Source organism: Condylura cristata, unplaced genomic scaffold (assembly GCF_000260355.1).
Source record: "Condylura cristata isolate star-nosed mole 26May11 unplaced genomic scaffold, ConCri1.0 scaffold00030, whole genome shotgun sequence".
NCBI lineage: Eukaryota > Metazoa > Chordata > Mammalia > Eulipotyphla > Talpidae > Condylura > Condylura cristata.
In genome coordinates, this window is record NW_004567131.1 from 18,961,165 (window position 1) to 18,973,179 (window position 12,015).

The 12,015-nt window shown below is 34.2% G+C and overlaps 2 protein-coding genes across 7 annotated transcripts in view; one reads left to right on the forward strand and one right to left on the reverse strand.

Moving 5' to 3' along the window:
* Positions 1–5,362, forward strand: part of SUV39H2 (suppressor of variegation 3-9 homolog 2 (Drosophila)) — a 23,719-nt gene extending 18,357 nt beyond the window's left edge. The window contains exons 5-7 of one of the 2 annotated variants that reach the window (XM_012731357.1): positions 1,642–1,771; positions 1,983–2,075; positions 3,186–5,362. In XM_012731357.1, coding sequence (XP_012586811.1) covers positions 1,642–1,771; positions 1,983–2,075; positions 3,186–3,244 — 282 coding nt within the window. In that variant the 3' untranslated portion in view covers positions 3,245–5,362. The other variant, XM_012731358.1, reaches the window with a different exon arrangement.
* A 1,053-nt stretch (positions 5,363–6,415) lies between these two features.
* LOC101626439 (protein artemis) overlaps positions 6,416–12,015 on the reverse strand; it is a 73,844-nt gene continuing 68,244 nt past the window's right edge. For 4 of the 5 annotated variants that reach the window (XM_012731353.1, XM_012731351.1, XM_012731352.1 and 1 more), the window contains one exon: positions 6,416–7,348. In XM_012731353.1, the coding sequence (XP_012586807.1) occupies positions 6,420–7,348 (929 nt within the window). In that variant the 3' untranslated portion in view covers positions 6,416–6,419. The remainder of the gene's footprint in view (positions 7,349–12,015) is intronic. The other variant, XM_012731355.1, reaches the window with a different exon arrangement.

The window sequence follows — 12,015 nt, forward strand, 5'->3', positions numbered from 1 at the left end:
AACTTTTCATCTCTTTCTCATTATGGGATTTCTATTAGTGATGTCCGACATAAAGGTAAATGCATAGCTTCTTAGTGTTGTTTTTTGTTTATTTTTTTCCTAAGATTTTTATTTATGCATACAGAAATGGGGTACAAGCCAGAGGTGCAGGTTTGTGCCTGTGATGCTTCACCAGAGACAGTGGGGAGCAGAATAAGCAGGTTAACAAAGTACACTGCTGAGGGGAGCAGTAGGCTGGTAAGGAGAGGTCTGCCACGCCATGTGGATCACCTTCGGGACAGGAGATTGAACTGGAATTGAGCCGTACGGCTAGCTTGCTACTATGTCCTTCCCTTACCCGTTGTGCCTCCAGGGTTGGCCCTTAGTTTTGGGTTTTATCCTGCTGTGCCAGTAGGGAGGACCCTCCTACCAATTACATTTTGCAAAAAGTCTTTATAAAAAATTACTTCATTTAAACTTCCCAAGTTTATAAGGTAGGTAGTACCCATGTATACATGTGGAAATTAATGAATCAATGAACTAATAAAAAATTTAAGAGTCACAACTTTATTACTAATATCTAATTTTAGGATGTATTATCTATCGCTTTTGGCCTTTTGGCTAAAATCATGTGTAGATTTCAGTATGTACAACTAAAAATAGGACTATTCTCTAAAAATGTAAATATTTAAAATTTTTATAATTTTTTTTTTTAAAGATTTATTTATTTGTACATACAGAACTGGGGTACAGGCCAGAAGCTCGGGGCGGCGAGAGGCTTCACCAGAGACAGAGTAGGGAACAGAACAGGCAGATCGACGAAGTACACTGCTGAGGGGAGCAGCGGGCGGGTCAGGAGAGGTCTGCCACGCCATGTGGTCACCTCCAGGGCAGGCGGGAATTGAACTCATGCGGAAGCGGTTTTAGATTCTCAGTGCAGTGCTTTAACCCGCTGCGCCACCAGGGAGGGCCTAAAATTTTTATAAATTTTAAGAACATAAAATATTGAGGTAATTAGGGCTGTTTTTCTAAATTATAAATTAATTAAGAAATTATAATTAATCAAGAAACTAGTTTATGATTTTTAGTAAATTGACAGACTTCTGGTTTCTTCATCAGATTTCCCATTTTAACATTATTTTTGTCTTAATGTCAAGTCTGAGATACACTCAAAATGTATTTCATTCAAGGTCAACTAAACACTTTCTTGTATAATTATCTCGATCTGTTGTGTATATTCCATAATTTAGTGTTGAGTTCTCAGGATACTGAACAATTTCAAATAAAATACAAGCAGTAAAATTAACTGGAGTAGGAACTCTGAGTTCTAAAGTGCTGATTATTAAAATATTGTAGTTCTTTTAGTATGCCTTACTGAATTTAGATGAAATGATGAATCTGAGGTTTCCATTAACCTTATCAGAAAAATTTAAAAGCAACTTAGGTGAAACATTATTGGCAAATTATTGAAACTAGTGCTTGGTTTGTTTGAGATTTACTGTTAAATCTTTTTAAATATGTGTGCTTCCGAGATCTCTAAACAATAGTCAACTAAAATTTCCAGTAGAACTTAAAAACTAATACTTTAGAAAATTAAAGATTTCATGTGGCACAGCTTGTTCACATCATTTTTACTTAAATGGATCTAATATTCCTTTTTAGTGTGACCCAAATCTTCAAGTGTTCAATGTTTTCATTGATAACCTCGATACTCGTCTTCCCCGAATAGCATTATTTTCCACAAGAACCATAAGTGCTGGAGAAGAACTCACTTTTGATTATCAAATGAAAGGTACGGTTTCAAGTACAGTTTCATGGATGTTAGTTGTTTCATAACCTTTTTGTTAATATATGTGAAAAGAATTTAATTTCCTTAGATGTTTACTTTCTATATTGGTCTTGAATATGTAAGCAATCTTGCTACTTTAAAATTGGTGGAAAACTTGAAATTCTTCCTGAATTGTCTTAACTCACTTTTCCTATTTCTTTCTCTATGTGTTCAGGTTCTGGGGATATATCTTCAGATTCTATTGACTACAGCCCAGCCAAAAAGAGGGTCAGAACTGTGTGCAAGTGTGGAGCTGTGACTTGCAGAGGTTACCTCAACTGAATTTTCAGGAAATAGAACTGATATTTGTAGTTGTTGTTCTCTGTTGTTAAATTTTTTTTTTCTAATATTTGGGACTCTTTTCATATTATCAAGATTATATCCTGTGTTAATTACAATTCATGTTTCACACCATTGGTCAAATGACTATCTGCCGATGCTGAAGAGAGGTCACATAAAATAATCTGAAATATATATTTGGTGTGAGTTAACAAACTTGAAGAAAAACTACTTCCAGATCAGTATACATACACTTAAGAAGCCTGTATGAATAGAGATGCCTCCTTCAGTATTTTAAGTGTTAAATTGATAATGAACAGTTGCTAAGATCAAACGTGGAATTTGCCATATACCTTGATCTAGAGAAATAGAGTTAATTCAGTTTGGGCAAACACTCAAGTTCTTTTTTTGTTAGTATGTCATCATTATGATTTACCTACTTCTCACTGCTTGTATTTGAGACAAATAAGTGATACTGAATTACACTCTATTTTGTACTTCATCTAAGGATCTCAGTGATAAGGAATTTAAGATATAAAATTAAATGTAAAAAACATTAATTACAGCTTGATTTCATGTTTTATTTCATATGAGGGTTATTTGTATGAGCCAGTAATTCTAAAAGGTTTTTTAACCCTGTGGAAGAAAAATCTCTAAAATGTTTTCTGCAGTTCTCAACGGCTGACCATTGTTTCTTTGAAAAGCCAGGACTGTGGGGCCAAGGGGGTATTTTGGAGTGCCAGGTAGGGGAAATGGAGTGTTTTAAGGGGCCTTCATAAGAACATGAATTAGAAAATCCATGTTGCGTACCTTTGGTGTAAACAGTAAAATAAGAGTGCCCGGAGAGCAACAGTAGCTAATTGTTTGACACAATACTTTACAGCTTCTGGATTTCAGATTAACATTTTCTTCATGCCAGATTTAATCATTTTTATATTTCCTGTAGACTCATCTTAAAGTTATATTTTGAAGTGAAATTTTACATACAAACTTTTTAAATGTGATAAAGCTAAACTTGCTCTGGACCAAGTGAATTTGAAGTCCATTTATTACTTGAAATATACTGAAATGGAATATATTGTCTTTTTTTTCTGCATAGTAAAACTTCAATCAGGAAAACTTTTCATCTCTTTCTCATTATGGGATTTCTATTCATGATGTCCGACATAAAGGTAAATGCAAATTATCTAGCTTTTTGTATTCCTAATTAAGTCCTGCCTAAGCTCATTGCCTTAGGTTTAATGACCTAAAATATAAGCATAGGTAAAATTGAAATGACTTCAGGAATGCAGCACTTGCAAATATCCTCTTAATCTTTAACCTCCTTTTTTTTTTTTTGAGAAGCTACAATATATTCACCTATACCACCATCACATGACTTTGCTTTTTGATATAGTGTAGGGTTGTTTACATAATAGAGCCTCAAAGAGTTTATCTGCTCACCAGAAACTGCAAGTTTTAAGTGAAAGTGCATTTTTTTTTACTGTCATGTTTTCTTTATGAAAAATTAGTGGTGAGAAAGGGTCACAAATTTATAGGTTGCTCCCAAAAGCCAAGTTTACTTTGAATGATGGTTCTCATGAGTTTAAAGATATAAATTTAGTATTTTTAAGTGTTTTACAATCTTATGTCTACTTTATGTGTTTTTTAAAAAAGTGTAAAACTTAAGGGCAAAGGGAAAATTACTTTTTAGTAAACTTGTTTTGTCCTTTTATTAGAAATTTAATGGACCTTTGAACTTTTAAATGCCTTTGTTGCCCTTATGTTAGTAAAATAGAAACTTGAAATGAAGCTATTAGGCACATTAACTATTTTAAATCAGCATTTAGCTTCTTCTAGTTTCTTAAGTTGTTAGAATTTATTGTCTCGCTATAAAACAAATATATTCAACGACAGTATTTTAATCAAACTTAGACTGTAAATTGATCCATGTTTAAGTTGTATTTCTTTTCATATCTACATAGGATGTGATACCATAAGTGGTAATCTCAGGTTTTTTCCTCCCATTTGCAAATTCCAGGCAGCACTTACTTTTCCTACACTTCAACAGTTTTCTTTAGCAAAACTTAGTTAACATTTGCTTTGCTATTACCTAGCTTTTGTTTCTGAATATTTTACTATCATTTCCAGTAAAGCTACAAATGAGGTAGGAAAATACTGATAGATTCCTGCCAATCTGCTATTAAGATTAACCAAAGGTTTATATAATGTTACCTGCTTTTAAGAAATTCTAAAAAAGTTTATCATTGTCATGCTTCATGTACTTGAATATTAAAGTAGAATTTTACACTTTAGAGGTATTCATCCACACTATCTACTTAATGTTTTTTTGAGTGAGGTACGTGTTACTATTACCATGTACTTAAACATTCTAAGTACTGTCTTTAAGTGCAAAGGAATTTTTAAGGTAGAACTAATATTCATTCAGCAAGTCTTAAGTCTTTCATATGTATTCAATGCTTCTCATAAATCTGTGAGATTGGGGCTGTTGCCCATTAGTACACAGAAATAGTTTTACACTGGATACGTAACTCTGACATGCCCAGGATCACTCAGCTAGTAGGCAGTAAACAATCTAATTTTTAACATTAAGCCAACTCCAGACTTTAAAAATCAGTACCAGCTATTAAACTTCTAAGTTGTGCGCTACCTCGGTAAGGTACATGACAAACGACTGGGTTTCTTGCGGTACATCTTGGTGTTCTGAAACTTCTTCCCCCCTTAACTCCATTTACACTTTACAGTCCTTTAAGTGAAACTCAAGTAGACAATACAGTTAATCCTGCATTTTGAAAGGCATAGATTAGAGCATAGAGTTAAGAGACTACAGTGAGTTACCTGTGTCTGAGTCCTGCCTTAGCACCTGGTAACTATGTGGGCTAATAACGTCATGCTTTAACCATCTCATCTGTGCACGAGGATAATAAATGTTGCCTACCTCAAATCAAGGGTGATTTCAGTAAAATGTGACAAAGCATCATATAGAAACATTAGTAATTATTCTGTACTATAAATTTTTAAATCTAGTAAATTCATTTAACCAGAATTTTATTATGACAGATTCACATAAAACAATAAAAATGTGGCAATATCTAATATTAAATTGACAGTATGATTATAGAATGCCAAGAATATACTGAGAAGAATGTTTATAGACACTTGCATGAACATCCACCTTGTATCATAACTGCCCAGTTTTCTCCCCAGTGCAAATTGAAAAGGGCTAACCTTTTTTATAACATCTGGGAATGGAACATTCTCAAAAAAAAAAAAAAACTAGAAAACCAACTTTGAGTCCTCTTGCCACTGACTCCTCTTAGCATCCACTCTAATTTTGTGAAGCCAATACTAACTTTTGGTATAATTACCATGCAACCTGGTGGTAATGCATATCATTGTTTCATCTGCAAAATGTTTTAGAGACTTCACTTAAAATGATTTTAAGTGAAATCTGCTTTTGCTGCCTTAATCTTTAAAATATCAACATAACCATGTGAAGGCATAACCTACGGATGGAACTTGCAGGAAATTGAATGACTTACAGAATGCATTCCTCATACTTTTGCATTCCTTTTTTATTCTAATTTTTCTAGTTTTAACTTTAACTACTATATTTCACATCATTCTTAAGTTGATGTGTAACATTTTGGCATAAATAAATCTACAGTCATCAGCTTATATATTGACAAATACAAGTTTATTATTTCACTTTGAAGTATTTTTATGATCCAGGACAAGGTCTATCTTGAAGTTCCATGTGATATGAAAAGCATGTACTTTACTATGATTAGGTAGAAATGTTTTATATATTCAGTTAGATACAGTTGGTTGATAGTGGTGTTCAATTCATCTGTGTCTGTTGTTCCTGTAAATTATATTACTGAGAAGCGAATGCTAAAGTCACTAGCTTTAGCACTGTGCAGTTTATTCTTTTAGTTTTGCTTTGTATATTTTGAATTGATAGGTATGTACACATTTTAAATTGCAGTTTTTGATTAATTGGACCTCTTATAATTAGTAATTTGATATCCATATAGGCACTACTAGTTTCTTTTGAAGTTGCTTAAAGGCACCATATAATTGGATTGTTTTCCCCAAGTTTTCATTGTTTTGGTTAGACCATTTCACCTTTAATGTAATATTAAATAATGTAATATATTTGAATTTAGTCCTACTTTATCTTGTGATTTCCCTTTGGTTACTGTGGTCCCTCTTTATTGCATTCTATTAAGTTATATAAAATGTTTTAGTATCTTATTTTCTTACGACTTTGACTATTCTTTGTATAGGTTTTTTAAAAAATATTTGCTCTAAAATGAAATGTTTTTAATTCCTAATTATCTGAGAGAGTGCTTGTTCTTTTTTCAACTACTATATTCTCACCTGTTGCCAGCTTCTCATATAAATATCTTAAATGTTCCCGTTTAGGTAGTTCAGCCTCTGGAGTTGAGGGAATTTCAAAATCAGAGGAGCTCTGTGAATCTGCATTGGTACTAGGATTTAGCAACAACTTTTCCTGAGGTATTTTTTCCCCAGTGCTTAAAATAGTTGGTTCTCCAACACTAGGAACTATACTTATATCTTGATCTCTGCTTTTCAAATCAGAGTAAGTATTTTTTGGGAAAAATGCATTTTGTTCCATCTGAGAGGCAGGAACATTCTCTTTGATTCTTGGTCTGTTGTAGCTACCTTTGTTCAAGCAAGTAATATCTACACTGCTTCTCTCTTGGGAAGATAATAAAACAGTGTCAGATTGGCTATCCCAGCCTTGACTTCCTTGTTCTGATATATGTGTTGACTGAGAAGAATTCTGAGAGGAGATGTGAGTTGATTCCCCATCAGAGTCACTGAAAAGCTTTGGTGACTGAGAGGCCCCTGCTTCTGTGGATGAAGGGCAGTTTTCCAAACCATCATCTGTGATTTCATCTTTTCTTTTAAAGAATACTTCCCACTGTGGTACTTCCATATCAGTCTTTTGCTGATGACATGTAGCAGAATTCAGATCTCCTTGAGCTGAAGGTGAGATTTGTAACTCTTCTTCACTTTCACTGTTGGATTCTTCACAATCCATAAAGTTTTCCCACAGAGAGTTTTGTATACTTTCTGCTTTGAAGCATCCTGTACTTTGTCTCAGTTTTTCAGGCTGATTTTGTGATACTGCAGTCATTGGAAATACCTCAGGGTGCAAAGTTTGCTGGTTTGGAACCTTGTGCCTTAAAGGTACTGGCAGAGGATCATCAAAGAGCTCATCATCATCTTCCTCTGTGGGACAAGCAAAACAGGTATATAAGAAACACAGAATGCTGAGAGCCAGTTTTTGCTTTAAAAAGTAAAAATTCAACTGATAGCATTTTAACACATGGAACTGTAAAACAGGTCATTCTTGAGTTATATGGAACAATCTAACTACCAACCTTCAACTTCTTATAGTATCAGGCCCTTGAGTTGGGAGTGTAGATTTAGATGCCCCAAATAAGACTAGAATGCCTACATCAGTAATTGTTAGACCTAGCTAAATACTAGACTCCTCTAGAAAACTGTTTAAAAACTATACCTTTCTCTTTCCCATTTCAGTGGACCCACTCAGGTCTACTGAATCCCTGGAAGTGAGACCTAGTAATTAGGTTTTTTTAATTATCTAGGTTTGTAAATCACCTAGACTGGAAGTAAAGTTTGCAAATTATGTGCTTTGCAAAGAGCTTAATGATTTGGGTCATGTAATAAAGTTAATTCCTATATATTTTTGTTGTTGTTGGCCTAATAATTTTATTTTAAATTTTTATTATTATAGTGTTAACATTTTCATTTCTGTACAATGTGTGCTTTTTCATCTCAGATGTAGTCCCCATGAAGTTCCTACCACCAGTTCACTCATGTACCATCACCATAGTTCCTTGTTCCATACATATTTTGATTCCTATTTTGTGCATGTCAGGGGCTGTATGATTATATCCTATCAATCATAATATGAAACCCCAATCACAACACAGTGGTATTGGGATTAAATGGCATCTTTGAGAAAGATCATTAGGTTCTGATGAGTTCATGAAGGTAGGAATCTCATGATGGGATTACTGCCCTTGTAGAAAAAGGAACACATTTCTCCCATCAGATGCACACAGGAAGAGTCATATGCCTGGGGGTGGGTATAGAGTACTTGCTGCTGTCTTTTCCCAAAAGGACACTAATCCTGTAGATCAGGGTTGTGCCCTTATGACCTTCCTTTAAGTATTTACTTGGGGATACCTCTCTAGCTATAGCTATACTGGAGGTTAGAATTTCAACACAGGATTTGGGTGATAGGGGGAGAACATAATTATTATATAACGTAATAAGTCTGTCTTTAGAAAACATTTTCCACATTTAACTGTATTTTGGATTGGAAGTAAGTACTTATCAGATTGTACCTTCATACTATCTGCAAACCTGGAAACAAAATATGCTGGCACTTTGATACTGGAAATTCCAGCCTCCAAAATTGAGACATAAATGTTAGTAAATTATTTGGTATCTAGCATTTGTTAGAGCTGTCAGATTTGGGTACTCAAGGCTATGATAGATACTAAGTAAATACATGGAGTAGATCATCTTTAACCAAAACACTGAATAGCCACATTGTATTAAGAAAAAGATAGTTAGCACAGTCGGCTCTAATTCTTCCAATGAGTATCTTCACTTGGAGTATGAGATAACCATAAATGAAAAGGTACATAACTGAGGAAGGAACATATTTTCCTACCCTTTGATAGCACCTAACCTAAGAAGGAAAGGTGCTCATGAAGTTACTTTCTAAAGTAGCAGCTTTCTATTCTGATTTAAAAAAAAAAAAACTAGATAGGTGTGATTCCTGGCTTTTAAAACAAAGTACAGGACAGTATAATTGTTTAAATAAGCAACTATTCATCGTATTCTAAAGGACTTAAAGAGACTAAGCTGTCTGGCTACTCTATTTGGGGTCATCCTCATCTCCAGCATATGGTTTGAAGTCATCAGGGATTATTTGCTTAGTTCCTCTATTAGTTTTACAAGGTTGACCTTCTATTAATTTTTTGTAGCATTTCTGAATTGGACAGTTCCATGTTCTTCTGGATTCATGACCATCAATATCATTATTATGTTTCAATCTGTCAGAACATTTTCACATTATTTCACCTGTATGTAGATGTATAACAGTTTCTATACTGTTACTTTATTGACATTCCAACATGTATTCTATTACAAACATATGAACATCTAATACCTCTCATATAACAATGAGAAAATACTGTAAATATGAAGGCACTGAAATTTTTAAGACATTTATACAATCGATAAGTACTTACTTCTGGTCCAAAATATAGTCAAATGTGGAAAAATTGGTTTCCTAAAGACAGTTATCATGTTACATATCATCCAAATCCTGTATTGAAACTCTTATCTCCAGTAGAGCTATAGCTAGAGAGGTATCCCTAAGAAAATAATTAAAGGAAGGTCATAAGGGCACAACTCTGATCTATAGGATTAGTGTCCTCTTGGGAAAAGACATCAGCAAGTACATGTGCCCAGTAAAGCCCCGTGAGCACATAGCAATGTGGCAGCTAACTAAAAGCCAAGAAACCTATTGGTTTCATTAACCTGGATACTTTGTTATAGCAAGCCAAACAAAGACCTTATGTCACCCAGAAATTCTGCTTCTTTTTCACCCCAAAAGAAAACATGTCCACACAGACTTATATGCAAATATATGTAATAGCACCATTTATACCTAAAGTAGAAATGACACAAAGACTTACCAACTATTAAGTAAATGCGATGTACTTATGCAGTGGGATATTATTGATAATAAAAATGACCGACGTAATGATACATACTATATAAGGATGAACTTTTAAAATACAATGCTTCGTGAAAACCAGGCACAGAAAGCCCATGTTGAATGAATCCAGTTATATAAATGTTCAGAAGAGGCAATTCTTATACATATAGATCACAGATCAGTGGTTGCCAAAGGCTGGAGGTAGTAATGGTAGAGCTTCTTAGTGGAGTAATAATGTTCTGAGATTAGTGGTGATAACTGCACAACTCTGCCATTGTAAAAATATTGACATGTTCACCTAATAATATTTATGGCATGTACATTATATTTCAATAAAGCTTTGAAGACTGAATTCAAAGTAAAATTTTATAAGGCATTAAGAAACGAAAGTATACTACTACAAACTTCTTATACCTACAGTAAGTATATGTAAACTTTTTGCTCTGAAGTGTAAACTATATATACTATAAACCATTAAAATGTTACAGACAAAAGCTGAAATTAAGTGAAATCAAACAACTTTATCCAGAAGGAAGCAGAAGAGGGAAGAAATGAACAGATGGATAGAACAAATGGCAAGGTAGTAAATTAAAACTATCAGTAATCACATTACACCTAAATGATCTAAACACTACAATTAAAAGGCATAAATTATCAGATTGGCTATAAAACAAAACCCAACAATATGATACTTATAAGAAACCTACTTTATGGGCCTCCCTGGTGGCCAATGGGTTAAGTCTGTAGTATTACAGTTATAGCATGAATTCCATCCCCAGCCAGTGAGTTAATTAACATAAGGCGCAGACTTTTCCTGTCTTACTGGCTGCTCTCCACTGTCTCTGGTGAATCCTATCATGCCCTACACCCCAGTTCTATATAGACACACACACACACCCCTACTTTAAATATAAGAACAAAAAAATTTAAATGGGAAAAAATACTTAACACTTAACTGAAGAAATTGAATGCCTCTATTAGTATTTGATTAGGAGATTTCAGAGCTAAAAATACTACCAGGGATAATGAGTTATTTCTTAGAGATGAAGGGGTCAGTCCCTCAAAACACTAATCCAAAACCCCCATTAATAACTGTGCTTCAAAAAGTAGAGAATGCTGAGGAGAAATAGACAAATTTACAATTACATCTGGGGATTTCAACAACTTCCCTCAATAACAGTGCAAGTATAGAAGAGAAGGTAAGTAAATCAGCAAGGATATTGAAAACCTGAACATTATGAATTTGATCTAATTGTTAAAGATCATTTCATTCAATAGCAGTATATTAACCATGTCCATAAAATCTTTCAAGTATACATGAAACACTAAACAAGATGGGTGATCATTCGGGACCATAGATCTCAGTTAAAATACACAGTATTCTGGCAGCTTTTGTCCCAAGGTTGTCTGCCTATGTCAATACAGGTGCCTCTTATTTTTTCTGTTCTTTTAAAATGTAAAAAAAAAAAATAAAAAGTATTTTAAATGACCTCAAAATGTTTTTATGCACAATAAAATGTAGATAACAGAATGACTGCAAGAAAATCTCCCAGAACTCAGAAACTAACACTTCTAAATAATCCATGCATCAAAAGTGAAATCAAGGGTCTCCCTGGTGGCCACAGTGCTATCAAGCTATCGCCAACTACTGCAGCACAAGTTTGATCCCAGATCAGACCAGGAGCTGACCACATAGCATAGCAGACCTCTCCTGTCTTGGCCTCTGCTCCCCTCAGCAGTGTATTTTAGTAGATCCACCTGTTTTGCTCTGCACTCTGTCTGATGAATCCTCTCACCTCCCTGTACCTCTGGCCTACACCCTAGTTCTTGCATGCATAAGTAAACAAATATTTTAAAAGAAAAGTTAGTATTTTGAACTTCAGTGAAAAGTCAAATTTGGGGAATAAGGAGGGAAACTCAGAAAACCAGATGTCTGAATTAAGGGGAAAAGGTCTCCAATTAATGATCTCAACTCCTATATTAAAAAATTTTTAAAATGAAGAGCAAATTAAACCCAGAGTAAGCAGTGAGAGTTCAGAGTGACAATGAGGTAGAAAACAAAACCAAACAACAAAAAGTTGGTTCTTTGAGATCAATAATGTTGGCAAGCCTCTAATCATAGGGGGGAAAAAAT